Genomic DNA, 22,539 nt, shown 5'->3' with positions numbered 1-22,539 from the left:
AGTTAATAGAATTCGCTCCAAAAGTAGTGGAGTCACATACTCACATGTTTGTCTTCGATTGTTTCAATTGACTTAATGAACTTTTATACATATCTTTAAACATCTTATCAAAAGCATTGTGATATAATGAATCACTAGCTTTCGAAGCTAATTGGTTTTCAAGACCAATAATGAGGTCTCTATGTTGTGTAATAACTCTAACGTACGTTTAAAACAAGAAATGGTAGCGTTGTCAACAATACTTCGTTAGAGCCTTTATGTATTTCGCTTCACATTTTAATTATAAAGATGATGCAATAGTGGATGTTTTCAACTCTGAAAAAACAATATGATTTTAACAACTATATATTGTTTTTTTAACAGCAAAATATATTGAATAAAGCAGAACCAGCAGTGGCTGGAATAGTACAGAAGCAAAACAGAAATGATCAAAAACAAAAAAATAAAAACAAAACAAAATGAAGCTAAACTACAAAGCTAACAACACCAAGTGTACAACGCCAGATTGCTATCACTAGAGAGGGAAATTTCGTCCACAACACCCATCGAATGAAGTGACCAACCACTGAAGTTTCTCAAATCAAAATCAGAACCCATTGTTCATACCTTTCTAAGCAACAACAATGCATACTAATCAGGTCCACCATAATAGCCTTCTTTTCGTAATGGTATAAGTTTCTATTTCAAAATTTTCTTTTAGATTTGGTTTTGATTCGTCAAATTTTGTTGTATGAAAAAGCACTTATATTTATATAAAAAATAATACTTAACTAAAAAAAAGCTCACACCTAGTAAAACCAAACTATACAAACTAAATACATATAGCTCATTTCATAACTATTAACTGTTACTATTCTTTTATTAATTTTTTTTACGATTACATACTATATTTAAGTTCCATAAGAAAGATTTACCTAGACGGAACGGGTAAACGAGCAACAAGTTGTGCCGCAATGCCTTTTTGGATGGAAAAACTAATTCTTTTAAAAACAACATCTATAGATCTTGGAGTCATAACATTACTATGCATGACTCGTTGGACTCTATTGAGTAGCTCCACAGCTTCTGGCACAAGGAAACCAAAAATATCAAATGCAAAGGATATAAACGTGTGTTGATTTTTCATGCACACTTTCTCATGTTTTGCCACTTTGCTTGATGCAGCTTTTAAAACAGATTGCCCCACAGTGAAAACTCCACTCCTCATGCCCACAAGAGGGAGAACCCCTGTTAGATGCATACATGCATGTTTTTCTCCAGCTCATCTAAATACTAAAACATCAGCTGGTCTAAGTGTTGATATTCCTTCCAATTGGTCAGTGAGAAAGTTCACAGGTGCCTCTTTCTTGGCAGAAACCCCAACACGCCTAAATATATCGAAAAGAACACCCCTAACCAGATTTTGTCGGTACTTGAAACTCGGGAGCTCTTTACAATGAACTGCATGCTCCCCGAAGGAGTCCAAGCATGCCTTGCGACAAACAGGGCAAATCTTGTCATCCGGAAATAAAGGGATCATAAGGCGATACTTGAGAATGGCACGATACTCCACTAGCAACATATGCTGCCCAAGACCATCAATAGGAATAGTCATAAGAAAATCCTGAACATGTGGGGCCCTTAGACACTCAAAATTGCTTTCTGCCTTAATTGTCATGCCGAAGTGAGCTTCCATGTCATGGAAAATTTTACTAAAAAAAGCACTCGCCAATGAATGTTGGGCTTTTGGAGGAGCGGTATCCTTATTAGTGAAACCGCTGAAGTCAAAGCTCCAAATCGTTTCATGAAGATAGGCCAAAGCACAAACATAATCTCAATCCATACCACATATGCCGCTATTTCGTAAGATGTGGTCTTGTAACACCCACGATTGAGCTCGTGAGGGCACAAAAGCATATGAGGAAGCCTCTACTGCTGAGTACAACCCCAAACCACCAAACCTAATTGGTAACGAAGCCAGTCGCCATTCGGTTACAGACCAAGTTTATGTTTTACAATATGCAATTGATATTTCTTGGCTTTTTAAGCCAACTACAAATTCAACTACGACATGAATAACCTAAATACAACAAAACACACACGACAAACCAATTTTATTCCAAAAAAAAAACTATAAAAATTTCAGAATAGTTCCTCGCATTACAAATTGACTTTATGCATTTTAAACTGTGATTTTTGGACTTTGTAACTATAATAATGAAAATATAAAAATGTTAAAAAAAACATGGTTCAACATATGTTTCTCTATCTATGAATCCTCGTTTCTTGTCGGATTTTTTTAGAAAATCCAAACCACCCATACGGAATGTGGGCACAAGGTGTCATATTCTCTTTATATAGGAGAATTACTTAAACGGATAAAGAACTGTTATTGGATTTGAACCTACTCGTTCCAGATTCGATGATTATTTTAGTGAAAACTAGATGAGAAGCTCCGTTTCGCGTGGGTTGGATTCATCACTAATGTTATTGGTTATTCTTGAAGGAGTTTGTTGAAGATTTTGTACTTTTTTTGGACTGTTTGTTCAATAGATAGGAGATGAAAATAAATTTAGCATATTACCAGAACCGCATCTACCTATTCCTGCACAAAGCCTCTACCACTACCATAAGTTTTGCAAATAAAGAACCGACATACATTACTCATGATTCAATCATCATGATATTGAACATATCACTACTAGAAAACAACCCTTTAATGACGCACAAATAATGACACACAGCGATTTACGATACGCATTTTCCGTGTGCCCTAAAAAATATGTCTGCTTTCCAAAATATCAAGAATAGAGGACACACATTTTTGCGTGCCTTAAACTTAGTGTCCAACAAAAAAAAATTACAAGCACGGAGGGCACTTTTATCTTAAATGCGTGTCCCCTAAAAACGTGGCATTATAATTTTTACTCAAAGGCGCGTTTATTATCACAAAATCGTCGGGGCAACTTCTAGGGCATTTTTGAAGAACACTCATTCGACTCTCTTCTCTCCCCCCTTGTCTCTCTATTTTGTTCTCTAAATATCTCTCTTCCATCCATGCATCCGTCTCCGTTCATCCACATCCACTGCATCCAACCCTTAACGTTGGACCAACAAAGAAGACGAAGAAATACATGCCCTAACTTCCAGTAGTGGCAGAGGTGCTACTACAAGATTTTCGAGATGCTACTCCTTAGATTTTGAGGAGTCAAAGAGAGATGGAGATTCAGACGCCTACTAAGACAAATCAGTTGGTGGGCAGTGGAGATCGTGTTAACTTCTAGAAGTAGAAACCACAGAAAATATTCTAAATTTGTGTGATTTTATTTCGATTCTAACCCTAATTTGTGTATACAATGAATCATCTTATTTGGAACGAAGTTGCTGCAATCTTTGGTAAGTTTGTTGGTGTTCTTGAAAATCTAGGATTTTATTCCGATTCTAACCCTAGTTTTTGTTGCAATCCAAGATTTTATTAAATCCCGGTTGAATTAGTGCAAATTAAATACTCAATTTTGATTTTTTTGTTTTTTCTGAAAACATGATGCATTACTAACCTGCGGTTACGCCTTCTGACATAAACAATAGGTAGATGTCCTTCACTGCTATTAGAGCTTTCCTTTGATGTGTTTAAAAAACACAAGTGCCAGTTTCTCGTTCAAGAAGAGTCATGTTTCTATCAATAACGTGTGATTGTTTTTTCTTTTTAAAAGGAGAAGGATGAGCCAACTAACTCAGAAACTTCATCTTCGTAACCCAATGAGCTACTGTTTAGGATTTTTCTTTGGATTTTCCAATGAACCATTTGGCTCTGCATGCAGATTTGAAGTAACTGTGGATTATTATAAAATTCAAAATATATAATTATTTCATGTTTTGAGTTTGATTTTTTTAATATAAAATTGGTTGCAACAGATGTGATAGTGCATAGATTGCTTGCTGCAGCTTTAGGGATATACAAACTGCCAACCAGATTCTAAGATAGACCACAACTCACTTGCATTGCCGATAGTAAGACATTTAAACTAAATAATTAATATGAAATACAAATTCATTTATTGGTTTGCATATGATTATGTTATTATGTATGTGAAACCACACCAATGGGTTTACAAAGGGTAAATATATTTAAACTGATAACACAAATTGATTCCTATCTAATATCCATTGCTTAAGAAGTAAACCAAAGTCTAAATGATCATATAATAGAAAGACAATGCTATAAAATAGATTTTCAATGTACAAATAAATGTATGTTGCTTTTAACTGCCCATTGCTTTCCTGCCTTCTTTAATAATGTTCTTCATGTAAAGGTCAAGCTTTTTCTCTCCGGTGTGTACCTAACACATCACAAAGCCAGACAATAAGCGTAAAATAGTTAACTTGACTCAAAAAGTAAAAAAAAAAAAAAAAAAAAAAAAAAAAAAAAAAAAAAAAAAACCTCAAACCATGCTACATATAAGATTGAGTACGAGTTTTATTAATTAAATTAGATATCAAGATGAGATTCACACACAAAATATTTGAGCTGTGTCATATTAGCAACACTTTATACACAAAACGAACTTAAACAATCATATTAGTTTCTTCAAATCAATAGATTCAACTATTTGAAAGTTTCCTACACGAATGAAATTACAATCCCCCACAAAATCGAAAAGAAACAAAATCTACAACATAAAAATGAACCATTGGAGAATGAATTTGCATTGCTGCTGTAAGTGGAATTTATAGCAATGTACTTTTATGGCCATTGTACTTTATTTATTGTATACATATTTTTTTAGTAAATATATGAATTATAACAAATATTTTTTTTAACGAATTACCAGGCATATTAAATGCGTGCAACATTGTTTTTTGATTGATTCGAAAGAGAAAGTTTTGTATGATTTTTGACAAAATCAGCATCAACATATCAATCATTATGCCATCATGTGACAATGTATCCCTTATCCTTGATCCATTCTTTACAAATAAATAGAATAAATGATTAGGGTAAAAAGATCAAGACTGAGTTTTTATTTTTTGGGCAAATCCAAAAACTGGCTTTGAGCTAGCTATGTTTTTTGGCAAGTATAGATCAAGCTTGAGTTTTTTTTTTTTTTAAATGGTTTTGTTGCATATATAAAGAATATATGATTAGAGTAAATAAAAGAAAGATAAATTAAAAAAGGAATGCTGATGTAAAACTGTAAAAAAAAAAAAAAAAAAAGGTATAATAATCAAATTTTACTTCCAAAACATGATTAATACGTGAATTTATTATATGGAAAATCTATCAATGAGAAAAGGTAAACAAAAAAACACACCTTGGAAGAAACTGGGCATGAGCAACATTGTATAAAGACCTAGGGCAAGTGGCCATGAGATCCACCGTCCGATTATCCTGATTCAAAGCATATGATTAGGATTTTTTCCCTTGAAATATTAAATATACATAATATATTACCAATAAAATTAGAAGTCTGCTTAAACACAGATAATGCTACAATAAACAAATAAATTATGAAGTATATTGCTAATTCTTGTACTGAATAGCAAATTTGAAATATAACAGTCTTTACAGTACCATTTGGCAACAATACAACGCCTACACCAAATCGTTAAGAAACAGTCTTCTTTCATTGTCACTACCATCTCCACATAACAGTCTTAGTCTGCAAAAATACTCAGATGTTTCCCTTTAATTCATGTTTAAAAAAAAAAACTCTTTAACCTTTATAGGAAAAAACTTATTCATAAGGCACAAACAAAATAAATCAATCAGGTAAAGGTAAAGAGAAAATGGAGATACAGAGCCAAACAATCTATTTAAGAAATGTACATAAAAAATAAGAAAGTTTCTTACCTGATTGTCGTTTGAAACCACCTTCTAGGTAAGCAAAGTCAGCAATTGTCAAGTAAGGTGGTCTTCAACCTGTTGTAACGCATAAATAATAATGTATAGTTGTTAGATGTGTTTAAGAATAATCTTGTAAAGAAGACATGCTAAGAAGAGAAAATGAAAAAATGAAAGCCCAATCTGAAAAAAAAAAAAAAAAAGCTTCAAAAATGAAGTTCTTCCTTTCCAAGCCAATAGTTGAAATGCTAGATCATACTCACTTGTTCATGGTGGTAAAAAAATTTGTGTTTTGTGGGTTTTTTGTCTTTAGGATTTTTTTTTTTTTTTTTTTTTTTTTTTTTTTTTTTTTTATCTGTTATTCATATGAATGACAAAAAAAGGAAGTTAAAAAAAAACTAAGAATGCGAATAATAATTATAACTCTTACGGGAATTCAATACAATTATCTATGGAAAATGAACTCTGACCTAAATGTTTTCCAAATTGGTAGCGGGGGAAAAAGTCAAAAAAATGAGAAATTCGAAGCAAAAAACATAGAACTGAAAAAGTATTGAAAACAAATTTCTTTTGACCGTTGCTTGAAATCTTCAATCGAAATCTAGGCCACATTACACTTTTAGTAAACTCCTAAGGCAAAATTATGAAAAATGAAGAAAAAAAATAAAACAAAATTATAAGCATCGCACCAATATTGTATTTAAACGTCAGACCCCTTACCACTTAACACCACATCAGGAATCCACTTTTCATGATAGTTGGTGAAACACTTATGGATGAGTCTATTTTCTATCAAAAAACATTTACCTCCTGTGCAGTAGACGTTATCGATAGTTTTCTGCATCCATGATAATTAATCTTTAATATTGAGTGCTTATGTGCGTGTTGGACTTGTTACACTACACATAGCAACAGAGTTGCATAACTCGGTTCATCCTTCTACTATATTCAACATAGAAGATCCCACCAACATCTTGTGAAACACTACAAAAAAAACCCCACAAAATAGACAAATGCAAACCTGACAATTGAAGGCAATCAAAGCAGAAAATCTTAAGTGTGACATTTCGTCGAACTTGTTGTGTGCAGTAAGAAAATGTTAATCTTGCCATCAAAAAAATACATGTATGGTTGTAAATCAGTAAAAATCCGGGGAAAAAAAATCAGATAATGAAAAACAGGTTGTTGCTATATGTGACAAAGGAAGGCCATAGAGAGTTAGGTGTTAAATCAATTAAGATAGTTAATTAAACATAGCCCTAATAATTCAATGAAATCAATTAAATTTCAAACAAAATAATCAAAACTCGAAATAGAAGGAAATTGGAAGAAACCGACCTCAGGTTGGTGTTGATTAGGCGCCACATGGGCGGAAGACTCAACGACTTCTCTTTCAACAAAAAATCAAACCTATTCAACTCCTATTTTTTATAAGGCGCCACATCTCTTGGTTACGTGTTGATGCCAAGCAGACCTGTTGGTGTTGGATGTTGACCATACGGGGGTAAAAGAGGTGTAGCACCTGGTTCCTGGTACGTAAATCTTATTTGAGTATTTGTCATTTTAAGCCTTGGATTCGGCGAGTCATAGGTCCGACTCGCCGAGTAGGCACGGGACCCAGGACACGTTTAAGTTGGCGACTCGGCGAGTCCATATCCTGGACTCGGCGAGTCACCGCTGTTGGATGAAACCATAAGTTTCAGGGGTTTGCACCCTTTTTAATATCTCTTTCCGCCCCCAAGCCAGCCCCCATTCACCCTCAGAGCCCTACACCTTGTTCCAAGCCTTGTTTTTGTGGATTTAAAGCCATTTGGTGTGTCCTCTTGAAGTTTGGAGTGAGTAGGAAAGGAGATCAAGAAGAAGAAGAGGAGGTCAAGCACCCTTGAGCTATTTCAGAGTGTTCACCAAGGTATGGCTCGTTTTCCCCATGTTTTCATGCTTATGGCCCCATTAAAGTCCTTCTTGACCCATTTTCCAAGCTTGTGTATGTGGAGGGTTCGTCTTAGGCTGATTATCCTCTAGATCTAAGTGGAATCGAGCTCCAGGAGCTTGGATCCACTGCCTTTATGGACCCATGTTGCTTATACACCCTAGATCTACTCTTTTGGTGCATTTTGAACCCTAAAACTCTCATTGAGGGATATTTACACGTAAAGTTGGAAACTTTACGTGTTATTCATGGTCTAGGAACCCAGATCTGTGAATGGCATGGACTAGTATCGAGCAACATCGCGTATATAGTGAGTGCATGGTAACGACTCGGCGAGTCGTTCATCTGACTCGGCGAGTCTGCTCGCGAGTCTCCGAGTTTGTCCCCTTTTAGCTGTGTCGAGTTGTGTGGTGAGTCCAGGGTGGACTCGGTGAGTTGGAAGCCAAAACCCACCCATGATAGAACTCGGCGAGTCGATGCCCAGACTCGGCGAGTTCAAGGCAATCTCCTTAGATCAAGATCAGACTCGGCGAGTTGTTCATACAACTCGGCGAGTCGCAGCATAAGTGTTCATCGAATGAAGATGAACTCGCCGAGTTGTTCATACAACTCGGCGAGTAGGATGAAGGACTCGAACATCAGTTTGGATGGAGAACTCGTCGAGTCAACGCCTAACTCAACGAGTAGAAATAGAACCCAGGTCAGTCGTTTGGACATGAACTCGACGAGTTGGAGAGCCAACTCGGCGAGTTGGGTCAACTGGAAGTTGACTCTGACTTAGGGCATGATCAGGGGTAAAAGGGTCATTTTACCCAAAGGTCAATTAATAGTGATTGATTGAGTATGTTGTGGGAATTACAGCCGGAGGATTTCCGGAGCAGCAGCAGCAGCAGACAATCGATTCCCACACAGACCAGCAGCTATTTCGAAGTGAGTTTCCTTTCAGTAGTAACGGGTCTAAGGCACCAAGGTCGGCCCGTATAGACGAGACATTAGTATTAGAGTGTGGGTCGAGCCCGTATCTCTTAGTTGAGTTGATTATGATACATGCCAGTATGATAGAGTATTCTATACTTGTTGTCTGTGTGATACTTGTATGATTAGGTTGGCGGTTAAGTGTGGGTGAGGCCCATATCTCTTCGAGAGTGGAGTGTGGGCTAGGCCCGTATCTCCCAGATAGCGAAGTGTGGGCAGGGCTCGTATCTTCATGAGTGTGGGCGTGGCCCGTATCTCCCAAAAAGCAAAGTATGGGCAGGGATCGTATCTTCACGAGTGTGGGCGTGGCCCGTATCTCCCAGTTGAATGTTGTTCGTTATATGCTTGCATGGTATGAGGTATTATGGGGGATCTCACTAAGCTTTGTGCTTACGGTTTAAAATTGTGGTTTCAAGTACCTCTTCAGCTAGGGGAAAGGAGCCGGCGCGGTAGCAGCATATCACACATACGTTTTTGTTTTCCGCACTATAGATTTTCTGGGGTGTACTCTGAGTTCTTATTATGATGTCACCGGTTTTTCAGACATGGATTATTATCATGAATGTTTTGTAATGATGTTTTACGTTTTAACCTAAATTAAAAATGAAATTTTTAACCGGTAATTTTGGGGTGTTACAAGTTGGTATCAGAGCCCTGGTTTGAGGGATTCGGACACACCTTCGGGGGTGTCTGAACTCAAATCGAGGGATTTAAAAAGATTTTCCAAAAAGAAAATGTTTTCAAAAAAAAATTGAGAAAAGAGTTTGAGAAAGAACGAAGTGTGTGATGTGCGCGACCGGCCGAGCTCAAGTAAGTATTCCCTAAAATACCCATACAAGTTTATGTTATGTTTATCAGCTTTTGTAGAACAGCATGCTAGAATAGGACTAAGGATCTAGGAGTGATGCCTTATGTGCCTGCTTTATGTGCTTCAGTATATGAAAGAATTGCATGCTAGGGTTGAGTAGACAGCAGTAGGGTAGCCTGTTTAGGTTATTCCTGATAGTACGAGTTTAGCATTGTATGCTAGTTTAGTGCTCTCTGCGAGGATAGAGTTGCTCGAGATTGTTTTCCTTATGTCCAAATGTTGTTTGCTTTGTGCTATGTGGGCCTTGAAGTGATGGGAGTTAACTGTTAGGTGAATACGCTAAAGTCACATGTGATCAGGTTTGTATAATCTCAAAGTGTTGGATTTGACTCTATTGCGTAGCTCTTGTTTGAGTCTCAACCGTTGTAGGGATGAGTCCCTTACTCGAAGGATTATTCGAGCCTCATCACATGTGATTGTATTCAGGTAATAGTTAATTGGCATCACCAAGAGGCCTTCAACAGCTGAGGATTGGGTTGGGTGGAGTCAGGGGTTTCCTAGGGTAAGCCTAGGATAAAGAGTAGCAGTGATCAGCGGTAGTGGAAGGGACCTGGTGGAGTTGAGGCAGTCCTTGAAGAAGGTACGGATAGATGTAGAAGGTAGTATGGGCCCGTACTACTGAAAGCAGAGGATCCGTACCCGAACCAAGGAAGGTCAAGACAAGACCAGGGAACTTGTAGTGAGTGGGATCCCTCCAGGGGTATTAGAATCGCTAACAATTGTTATTTCTTGTATTTCAGAATGGTGGTACTACGCCCGAGGCCAGCAGTTGCCAGTTCAGGAGAGGGGTCGGGTTCGGGATCAGGTTCCGAGCCAGTAGATGAGAGGCTGCGCGAGTTCATCGCGTCTGAGATCACTAGGGGTATCCTTGAGTCGACCCCCATTATCTTCGGGTCGATCAAGGAAGGGATCATCGAGTTGATGGAGGATCGCCTCAGTGCGTTCAGGAGCGACATGGCATCTAGCCAGTCGGGATCTCACACACTGTCCTTTAAGGACTTCAAGGGCAGTGGTGCGCCGGATTTCCACGGGGTGAAAGACCCCATTGCCGCCAGACGATGGATTGCAGACATCGAGTTTACGCAGCTGACTAGCTTCTGCCCCGAGGGGTCGAAGGTGAGGTATGCAGCAGGGTGTTTACGGGACCGAGCTCGAGACTGGTAGGAGTCAGTGGGTGACTCGTTGGGGGCCTCAGCTATCGAGGCTATGACCTGGTCGGACTTTGTGACTAGGTTCAGGGCAGAGTTTGTGCCGGCTGTCGAGCTTCAGCAGCTGGCCAGGGAGTTTTTGGACATGAGGCAGACGACTGAGACTGTGGCGACGATCACCGCCAAGTTCCGGGAGAGGGCTTTGTTGGTGCCCCAGTATGCAGGTGGCGAGTATATATGAGGAGGACCCGTTATCATGATATGCTTCGGGCTGACATCCGGGAGCATGTTAGCTTTTCAGCTTGTCCTACCCTGGAGTTCATGATCGCCAGGGCGAGGGAAAGGGAGATTGATTTAGAGCATATTCGGAAGAGGAAAGCAGAGGTGGAGCAGGTGATTGGGACTTCAGGGAAGAAGTCCCGGGGATCAGATGGAGGCCGAAAAGCCAAGGGGGACCGGGCCGCTGCGGGAAATGCAGCAGGACACATGAGGGAGCATGTCGGATGGAATCAGAAGGCTGCTACAAGTGCGGCAAGGCAGGACACTTTAGCATGGATTGTACTACTCCTGTTTCGGCTATACGGACATCTGAGTTGCTGTGTTTCCACTGCAACCAGAGGGGCCACAAGAAGGCTAATTGCCCCCAGTTGACAGTTGCAACGTCAGTGAAGGCGCCAGCCCCAGCGACCCTGCGGATCATGGATGGTCGGCAGGGCAAGGCAGAGGCTCCAGTGGTGAGGAGCCGGGCATTTCAGCTGACTACCGAAGAGGCACGCGCCGCACCCGATGTGGTGACGGGTATGATTCTTTCCTTCTATTTTTATTTATATGATGTTATGATATTGATATGTGCCTCGGTATATGTATATGTGTTAGGATCGTTCCATGTGAACGGTATCCCAGTTCAGGTGTTGTTCAACTCAGGTGCATCCCGATCGTTTGTGTCCCTTGCGCTTAGCAAGAGGTTTCCTGAGTCTTCGGGCATGTTGGAATGCCCTTTGGAAGTAGAAATTGCTGATGATCGATTGGTGAGAGCATCGATGGTATTTCGGGACTGCGTATTGCATTTATTCGAGGAACGCTACTTGGTAGATTTGGTTCCCATTCCGTTGCGTGGGAACAAGGTGATCATAGGCATGGACTGGTTGAGCCCTAATGGGGTGGTGATAGATTGCACGCAACAGCTAGTGCGAGTCAGGACCTCAGGTGGGGGAGAGTTAGTGATTCATGGCGAGAGGCCACAGCACGGACCTGCAGTATGTTCAGCAGCGAGGGCTAGACGCTACCTTCAGCAGGGATGCGCAGGATATGTCGTGTATGTGATGGATACCCGGGAGGCGGGTAATGCGACCGTGAGCGAGGTTCCGGTGGTGCGAGATTTCGCAGATGTTTTCCCAGAGGAGCTTCCTGGGATACCTCCGGAGCAACAGGTGGAGTTTAGGATTGACCTCGTTCCTGGTGCGGCTCCGATAGCCAAGGCACCATATCAGCTGGCTCCTCCGGAGATGCAAGAGTTGTCTACACAGCTGCAGGAGCTGCTAGACAAGGGATTCATTAGACCGAGCAGTTCACCCTGGGGAGCACCGATTCTGTTTGTGAAGAAGAAGGATGGGTCGCACCGGATGTGTATAGATTATCGGGAGTTGAACAAGGTAACGGTGAAGAACCGTTACCCACTCCCGAGGATTGATGATCTCTTTGACCAGCTTCAGGGAGCGTCTTGGTTCTCCAAGATTGATTTGCATTCGTGCTATCATCAGATGAGGGTCAGGGAGGAGGATACGCAAAAGACCGTGTTTCGGACGCGCTATGGCCATTATGAGCTCGTGGTGATGCCGTTTGGGCTCACCAATGCTCCTGCCGCATTCATGGACCTCATGAACCGCGTATGCAGACCAATGCTAGATCGGTCTGTGATAGTCTTTATCGATGACATCTTGGTTTATTCCAAGACTCAGGAGGAGCATGAAGAGCATCTGAGAAAGGTGTTGGAGACCCTAAGGAGGGAGAGCTTGTATGCCAAGTTCTCCAAGTGTGAGTTTTGGTTGCGCGAGGTGCAATTTCTCGGACACCTTGTCAACCAGAACGGGATTCTAGTCGATCCGGCCAAGGTCGAGGCCGTGATGAGATGGGAGGTTCCAAAGTCTCCATCTGAGATTCGGAGTTTCCTGGGATTAGCAGGCTACTATCGAAGATTTATTCAGGATTTCTCCAAGATAGTCGTACCCCTAACACGGCTGACGAAGAAAGTCGTGGTCTTTCGGTGGGGACCCGAGCAGCAAACTGAATTTGAGACACTGAGACAGAGATTGTGTGAGGCGCCAATCTTAGCCTTGCCAGAGGGCGTAGAGGATTTTGTGGTTTACTGTGATGCGTCCATTTCAGGGTTGGGCGCGATACTGATGCAGAGGGGGCATGTCATTGCCTACGCTTCGAGGCAGCTCAAGTCTCACGAGACGAACTACCCGACGCACAATTTGGAGTTGGGGGGTGGTGTTTACCCTCAAGATTTGGCGACATTACCTCTACGGGGTTCGATGTACCATCTACACAGACCACAAGAGTTTGAGGTACCTCATGGATCAGCCGAATCTGAACATGAGGCGGCGTCGGTGGTTGGACGTGGTAAAGGATTATGATTGCGAGATCCTATACCACCCGGGGAAGGCCAATGTGGTGGCCGATGCGCTTAGCCGCAAGACGGTGCCGATCAGGGACATTTGCATGAGGATGACTATAGTGACTCCCCTGTTGGAGCAGATTCGGGAGGCTCAATAGGAGGCTATCAAGGAGGAACATCGGAAGAGCGAGCGCGTGGTGGGTCAGGTTTCCTCCTTCGATTATGATAGCCGAGGACTATTGACACTACACCGTAGGGTGTGGGTGCCGTATCACGGAGGCGTGCGCCAGATCTTAATGGAGGAGGCGCACAAGTCCCGATTCTCTATTCATCCCTGGGCGACAAAGATGTATAGGGATCTTCGACTAGATTATTGGTGGCCCTGCATGAAGCACGATGTGGCATGGTACGTCGAGCGGTGCTTGACCTGCAGGAAGGTCAAGGCCGAACATCAGAGACCGCATGGGAAGATGCAGCCGTTGGACATCCCGTTGTGGAAATGGGAAGACATCACGATGGATTTTATCACAAAGCTTCCCAGTTCCTAGGACTGCGCGTGGAGTAGATTCGATTTGGGTCATCGTGGATCGATTGACCAAGAGCGCTGATGTGTGTGAAACCAACTAGTTTTAATCCTACTAACTTAGACACAAAATAAGCACACGAAAGGCAGTGTACCTATCGATTAGTAATATAGTTCAAGCAAATAGGGTATCGAACACAGGGAACGGTAAACAATTAAAATAAATGCTAATATTATCTAAATAAAACAAATAACAAAAAGGGGGTTTTCTCTAGTTTTACAAGACTAGAAACTTAATTAGAATAACCAACACACAAATTAACTAACTAGCAACTAAAACAATTAATTACCAACTAAATTCAATAGTAAAGAGGACTTCTGTTTAGGTACGACTCATTTGTTCTCATGGATGATTTTAATGTATCGGATTAATTCTTCATTGGCTACCTATTAAGATAATTAGGTTCATGTTCGCTATTCCTAATTCTTAGAAAACGAATTAACTCAAGCAATGGCCAGTTGTCTAAATTAACGGGTTTCCTAGATTATTGATTCGGGTTAAGTAAGACTTGTAGTGGTTAACTAAATTACTAATTCAATTAACCTCTTGTCGATGTTCATCCAACAAGCTTACACATTAACTTACCTATCTTCTAGTTAATTCTAGTTTCACGTTCGTTATTCCTAGACATACAATTATGTGGTCACAATAAATCATATGAAATTAATAACTAAGAGATATTCATACAACTTAATTACTGATTTATTAATAGAAGAATAGTTATTTTCAACACATAAGGTTCTTTAACAAGCTTAATAAAACATAATCACCAATTAAAATTAATCCTAATCAAATAATCAATCCATGTTCACAAATTCATCTACCTAAACAGAAGTTATGAGTTTTTAGCTCATGATAAAAACGAAATCAATTGGTAAAAACATAGTTCAAACAAGAGATTAGGTAAGAGTAAACTTGATTTTAACTTGATTCTCCTTAAAATTGAATGTAGGGTTGATTCCCTTGCTTCCCACGCTCCAACAGCACCTTTAGTCGAAAATTGGCCTCCAAGGGTTCATCTATATGCTATGATATCGATCTGAAAGTCCCTTTATATATATTTTCACAAAACAGAGGCTACTCGGCGAGTCCAGTGACCTACTTGGCGAGCACGTCACTTAAAACCCGTGTACGGCAAGTCAGCGCGTCCAGAATCGCGAAAGTTCGATACAACTCGCCGAGTAATCGGACCTACTCGCCGAGTACGTGTCGAATCAGCATTTTCTCAAAACACGAAAGTCGTCCGAAATTGTGTCTACTTTTCAGAACATTTTGAATCTCATCAATCGGAGTTACGGTTCATGAGATATGGCCAAAACACTGATGAGGGGTCAAGCTGTCCAGCAACATCCTTTTTTCTTCAAAATCCAAGATCCAAGCTTCCAATAGCTAGTTCTGCTTCATTTTTCCTTTCGAGCATGTCTTTGTTGCTGAAAATGAAATATTTAATCTAATTAAGCACCTTTTGTTCATTAAATGAGACAAAATCAACATAAAGTATTAAGATCATGCATGAATTTTATAACTAAATATGCCCATATCAAGCGCCCATTTTATTCCGATCCAGGAGAGCATCTCGGCCGAAAAGTTGACCAATATCTACATCAGGGAGATAGTAGCGCGGCACGGGGTGCCAGTGTCAGTGATATCAGACCGAGATGTGCGATTCACTTCCAGATTTTAGAAGAAGTTTCATGACGAGTTGGTCACTCGTTTGAATTTTAGCACCGCCTTTCACCCGCAGATGGATGGTCAAAGCGAGCGGACCATCCAGTCTTTGGAGGATATGTTGCGGGCATGTGTGTTGGATTTCAGTGGTAGCTGGGATACCTATCTTCCCTTGGCCGAGTTCTCATACAATAACAGCTACCACGCAAGTATAAACCGTCCCCCATTCGAGATGTTGTATGGACGGAGGTGCAGGACCCCGATATGTTGGGGTGAAGTTGGCCAGAGGGTCATGGGGAGCACCGAAGTGGTGCTCAAGATGATTGAGAGGATCCAGCAGGTTCGTGCAGGCTTCAGACTACTCAGAGTCGACAGAAAAGTTACACCGACAAGCATCGATCCGACTTGGAGTTCCAAGTCGGGGACATGGTTCTCCTGAAGGTGTCGCCTTGGAAGGGCGTCATTCGATTCAGGAAGTGGGGCAAGTTGGGCCTGAGATTTATCGGACCGTTCAGGGTTGTAGCCCGGGTGGGAAAGGTGGCGTATAGATTGGATTTACCAGTCGAACTCAACCAGATCCACAACACTTTCCATGTCTCTCAGCTGCGGAAGTGCTTAGTGGATGATTCAGCAGTGGTTCCGTTGGAGAATATTCAGGTTGATGACAGCCTGAATTACATTGAGCGCCCAGTCGCAATCCTCGACAGGAAGTCGAAGGATTTGAGGAACAAAAGGATGGAGCTAGTGAAGGTGCAATGGCAGCATCGCAAGGGTTCGGAGTGGACTTGGGAGCCGGTGGAAGAAATGATGGAGCATTACCCCGAGCTGTTCCAGGATCGAGCAGCAGACTTCGAGGACGAAGTCTAAAATAAGGGGGGGGGGGGGGATTTGTAGAACCTGGTTCCTGGTACGTAAATGTTATTTGAGTATTTTCCATTTTAAGCCTTGGACTCGGCGAGTCATAGGTCCGACTCGCCGAGTAGGGACGGGACCCGGGACACGTTTAAGTTGGCGACTCGGCGAGTCCATATCCTGGACTCGGCGAGTCACCGCTGTTGGATGAAACCCTAAGTTTCAGCGGTTTGCACCCCATTTAATCCCTCTTTCCGCCCCCAAGCCAGCCCCCATTCACCCTCAGAGCCCTACACCTCGTTCCAAGCCTTGTTTTTGTGGGTTTAAAGCCATTTGGTGTGTCCTCTTGAAGTTTGGAGTGAGTAGGAAAGGAGATCAAGAAAAAGAAGAGGAGGTCAATCACCCTTGAGCTACTTCAGAGTGTTCACCAAGGTATGACTCGTTTTCCCCATGTTTTCATGCTTATGGCCCCATTAAAGTCCTTCTTGACCCATTTTCCAAGCTTGTGTATGTGGAGGGTTCGTCTTCGGCTGATTATCCTCTAGATCTAGGTGGAATCGAGCTCCAGGAGATTGGATCCACTGCCTTTATGGACCCATGTTGCTTATACACCCTAGATTTACTCTTTTGGTGCATTTTGAACCCTAAAACTCTCATTGAGAGATATTTACACGTAAAGTTGGAAACTTTATGTGTTATTCATGCTCTAGGAACCCAGATCTGTGAATGGCATGGACTGGAATCGAGCAACATCGCGTATATAGTGAGTGCATGGTAACGACTCGGCGAGTCGTTCATCTGACTCGGCGAGTCTACTCGCGAGTCTCCAAGTTTGTCCCCTTTTAGCTGTGTCGAGTTGTGTGGTGAGTCCAGGGTGGACTCGGTGAGTTGGAAGCCAAAACCCACCCATGATAGAACTCGACGAGTCGATGCCCAGACTCGGTGAGTTTAAGGCAATCTCCTTAGATCAAGATCAGACTCGGCGAGTTGTTGATATGTGCATATTTAGTGTGTATTAAGTGTAGTTTATTATTCATATATTAGCTAAATTGTTGCATATTATGGACAAAAGGTACTTAAAAGTGTTAAATTATGCTTTTCAGTCCAAAGATGAAGCTCGGAAGCGAAAGGAAGCAAGAGAAGCGGTTAAGAGCTCAAGAGTGGAAAAAAGAAAGAAAACACCCATAAAAGGCTTCTACTCGTCGAGTTGCCTCTTGACTCGACGAGTCCGGTCGCGGATTCAGAAAGATAAGCATTCGGAAGTCAAGACAGTTATCAGGTTACGACTAATGTGAGAGGGACTCGACGAGTCACCATATGACTCGACGAGTCGGGATGTATATATAAAGATAACTCTACAATGCGAGAGAGGGGATTTCTGGGAAGTTTCAGAAGTGTTTAGCTGCGAATAAGAAGCCAGAAGAACCCTAGAAGTCGACCAAAGAAGCTAGAATCCAATTCCGGGAGTAATTGAGGCGTAATTTCACCATTCTACTTAATTCTTTTGTTTTGTCAATATGATTAAGCAACTTGAACTTATTTGTTTGCTGTTATTCACCTTAGTTATGAACTAATTTCTTTATACTTCTGTTTGGGGATACAAAGTTGACAATATGGTTTGATTGAATGGTAGGATTAATTCTAAGTTGGTGATTAATTGTTATTTTAGCTTGCTAAAGAACCTTGTGCATGAATGATAATTTATTTTCTGTTAATAGGAAGATAATTGATTAGCATGAACATCTATTGATTATCAACCTCATATGGTATGTGACCACTATATCATATGTCTAGGATTAATGAATATGAAACTAGGATTAATAAGGAAATTGAGTAAATTCATGTGCAAGCTTGTAAGATGACCATCGAACAAGAGGTTAATTAAGAATAATAAATTAATTAGCTATTGCAAGTCTAACTTAACCCGAATAATTAATCTAGTAAATATAATTAAGTTCAGCAACTGGCCACTATTTGAATTAGTTTATTTGCTAAGGATTAGGGTAGTGAATACAACTTAATCACTTGAATCGGTAACCAACGAAAGAATTAATCCATTGCACTATTACCTTAAAAGCAACCATAAAGTTAACCGAGTTGAACTAAACAGAAGTTTCCTTCCCATTATTGAATCTAGTTAATTTGTTCTTTTCTAGTCTTGCATTAGTTTTGTTTAGTAAGTTTCTAGTCTTGTAAAACTAGAGAAAAACCCTTATTTGCTAAAGTAATTTAGATAGAATTAGTTTTTAATTTAATTTGCCGTTCCCTGTGTTCGATACCCTGCTTATTTAGCTCTACCACAATTGATAGGTTCACTGCCTTTTGTGTGTTATTTGATAATTAAAGTAGGATTAAAACTAAGTGAGTTTTACACACATCAGTTGTTCATACAACTCGGTGAGTCGCAGCATAAGTGTTCATCGTATGAAGATGAACTCGCCGAGTTGTTCATACAACTCGGCGAGTAGGATGAAGGACTTGAACATCAGTTTGGATGGAGAACTCGTCAAGTCAATGCCTAACTTGACGAGTAGAAACAGAACCCAGGTCAGTCGTTTGGACATGGACTCGACGAGTTCGAGATCCAATTCGGCGAGTCGGGTCAACTGGAAGTTGACTCTGACTTAGGGCATGATCAGGGGTAAAAGGGTCATTTTACCCAAAGGTCAATTAATAGTGATTGATTGAGTATGTTGTGGGAATTACTGACGGAGGATTTCCAGAGCAGCAGCAGCAGCAGACAGTCGATTCCCACACAGACCAACAGCTATTTCGAGGTGAGTTTCCTTTCAGTAGTAACGGGTCTAAGGCACCAAGGCCGACCCGTATAGACGAGACATTAGTATTAGAGTGTGGGCCGAGCCCGTATCTCTTATTTGAGTTGATTATGATACATGCCATTATGATAGAGTATTCTATACTTCTTGTCTGTGTGATACTTGTATGATTGGGTTGGCGGTTGAGTGTGGGCGAGGCCCGTATCTCTCCGAGAGTGGAGTGTGGGCTAGGCCCGTATCTCCCAGATAGCGAAGTGTGGGCAGGGCCTGTATCTTCACGAGTGTGGATGTGGCCCGTATCTCCCAAAAAGCAAAGTGTGGGCAGGGATCGTATCTTCACGAGTATAGGCGTGGCCCGTATCTCCCAGTTGAATGTTGTTTGTTATATGCTTGCATGGTATGAGGTATTATGGGGGATCTCACTAAGTTTTGTGCTTACGGTTTACAATTGTGGTTTTAGGTACCTCTTCAACTAGGGGAAAGGAGCCGGCGCGGTAGCAGCATATCCCACATACGCTTTTGTTTTCCTAAATATAGATTTTCTGGGATGTACTCTGAATTCTTATTATGATGTCACCGGTTTTTCAGACATGGATTATTATCATGAATGTTTTGTAATGATGTTTTACATTTTAACCTAAATTAAAAATGAAATTTTTAACCGGTAATTTTGGGGTGTTACAAGAGGAGCATAGCATAACCAACTATTATTCAATTTTAGGGATTATAGATCACCACATCACAGTCGAAGAAAAGATAGAGGTCGAAATAGAAGACATGAATCAGAGAATCCGTTGTATATAGAATCGCCTTGTGGTGGAAAACATGTATACATTGTGCTTTCGTTTTGGACCAAAAGTTTGTCTTCCTTTCAAAGTGGCATCCATTTCATCGAAGGTGATGAACAAAAAGACGGAGAGAAAGATATCGATGTTTGTACCATCGGGGAGGCGATAAACATGAGATACAGTCACAGACCAGACACGATGACCAACACGTGTAACAGCAGTGTACACCCAACCAGAAACCTAAATCCACTCTTGGCTTGTCGTGTGTCGGCGACGGTGAGACGACTACCACACAGAGTTACCGATGTCAATGTTGGAAGGTCAAATAAACGGACAAAAAAGTTCTGATTAGGTATTAGATAAAAAAGAAGTACATTAAAATTATGAATGAAAGCCGGTCAATTTTGAAACTTACGTATGGTGGTGGAGACTTGAACCATTTGTAGCGATGAAGGAGGCAGTTGAGAAGGGATACACTAAATGGAGAAAGTAGTGTGACGAAGGAGGCGGTGGATAAGGGGAGATGGTGAATTGAGAAAGGAGTAGGAAACCATCCATCGATTAGGCGAGATAGATTATAGGTCGGAGAGGGTTCTGGAAGAGCAGTGGAAGCAGTCACTTTATCTAATCGAACCCCGGTTAAGGATTAAAAAATGACACTGATCCCAATGTGCTAATGTTATTAGGTTACAGAGGCGTTGAAGTGCAGATAGAAGTAACACGTGTGCAACTCCAATTTTAAAAATGGCCTAAAATGACCCTCTAAAAAGAAAAGTGAAAAAACAGACAGGATTGACCATACAACAATAAATAAGGGGTCATTTTTGCCAAAACATAAAGAATATTATTGTTGTTAAGTTTGGACATTTTAATATATATACTAGATATGTTGCCCATGCTCTGCATGGACCGTGTGCGTCTGATTTGAGTGTTGGTTTTGTTAAAAGATGCAGGTTGGATAATTCGACCTCTAATTTTCACAGACGGAGACAAATAGATAGAATGTAAGAAAAAACAAAAAAATATATTAAATATGAGGACCAATATAGAAAAGATGTACCAAAAGAAGAAAATGACAGATGGCAGAAAGTCCCAGGACGTTGTTTGTGTTTTTTATGAAAAAATATAAAAGTTTTAACTGTAAGGGCCAAAAGTGTCAAAATGACTAAAGAATTAAATGGGTTGGAATTAGCATGTTTATAGGAAAAGGACCAAAGTTGTTAATTCTTTAAAGTTTTGTGGCCAAACTTTAAATATTAAAATGTTCTAAAAATATATAAATTTTTTGATTGCAAGGACCAAAAGTGTTAAAATAGCTAAAAAAATAAATGGCAAAATTGACCAAAAAAGCATACAAAGTTACTATTCTTAATATATATATATATATATATATATATATATATATATATATATATATATATATATATATATATTAACTAGATTGGTAACCCCCGCTTCGCGGGGGGCAGAGGGACCTGATGTGCTCCTATGAACTGACATGTTTTACAATACTGTGAAGCATGCATTTTTGGCAGTTCATCATCTTTTTCAGTTGCTGATGTCATATCATCATGTCCATTTCCCTTTTTCTCCACTTGATACGGTGTCATGTAGAGTTGACCATGCCATAAAAATAAAACACAAATGAAGATAGAGGTTTTCATATTCAAATTCTATAAATAAACATCAAACAAACTCAATAGATTGAAAAATGAAAATATGATTATTCTTTGGAGCAATTAGTCGAACAATTTACAAACCAAACTCGGAGGAATCAAAAATCTCGGATGTATCTGCTCATTTATCCAAAACTTCAAATTGGAACCAAATAGCTACTAACATTTACCGCATGCTTTGCATACTACATGAGCACCTCCAGTCGTGGACCAACCTCATAATTCCCATAATAAAGATGATACATGAATAAAGTTGATAGTCAACATACAGAGTAGATAAAGATACAGAGGAAATTGAGTCTTTAATAAGAATCCGTCAAGAAAAAAAAATCCCGAATTCCCAGACGTCGCTATCACCTGCTTCAGAGACGCCACCGCATAAAAAACAAACGGACGTAGCTTCGGTGGTGTAGGCAACATGCGACGGAGGTGAAAGAGGATTAAAGGGTCTTCTGTAATCTACAAAAAGAACCTCACATTAGGTTTATTTCATATATTTACACAATTAAAATTAAAAATACATTCTTAAATAGCTTCATTGTTTGAATTCCTCAACAGTAGTTTGCAAGACGTCTAACTGCAACATCAGTCAATCTATTTTTCATATCAATTGAACTTTCCACAATGATTTATCTGTCAATTTGCTAACAAATTTCAAAAAAAGAAATCAAAAACAATGCCTTGAAACATTAAAAATTACAAAACAAAGCACAAAAGAAAACTCACACGAAGCAGGTGATTGTTTCTTTAACCAACGAAATCCTAGGAGCATACAAACCCATTATTTCTTGTGGGTGGACCATCTTTCATACTTTGACTGCCTCTAGGTAAT

General features: G+C 40.4%; 1 protein-coding gene and 1 long non-coding RNA gene across 2 annotated transcripts; both read right to left on the bottom strand.

Moving 5' to 3' along the window:
• Positions 1–1,261: 1,261 nt before the first annotated feature.
• On the bottom strand, positions 1,262–1,675 carry LOC145010048 (uncharacterized). Its single transcript, XM_078968640.1, has one exon. The coding sequence runs from the start codon at positions 1,673–1,675 to the stop codon at positions 1,262–1,264; it is 414 nt and encodes a 137-aa protein (XP_078824766.1).
• A 20,036-nt stretch (positions 1,676–21,711) lies between these two features.
• Positions 21,712–22,539, bottom strand: LOC145008299 (uncharacterized). The gene is made up of 2 exons (XR_013663351.1): positions 22,434–22,539; positions 21,712–22,166 (listed from the first exon to the last, which is right to left on the bottom strand). It is a non-coding gene; the product is annotated as an uncharacterized LOC145008299 (long non-coding RNA).

The sequence above is a fragment of the Lactuca saligna genome, chromosome 8, assembly GCF_052625555.1.
Source record: "Lactuca saligna cultivar CGN05327 chromosome 8, ASM5262555v1, whole genome shotgun sequence".
In the NCBI taxonomy this organism is placed as follows: Eukaryota; Viridiplantae; Streptophyta; class Magnoliopsida; order Asterales; family Asteraceae; genus Lactuca; species Lactuca saligna.
The sequence above is the reverse complement of the archived record's forward strand: the minus strand, read 5'-3'. Positions and strand labels throughout refer to the sequence as shown.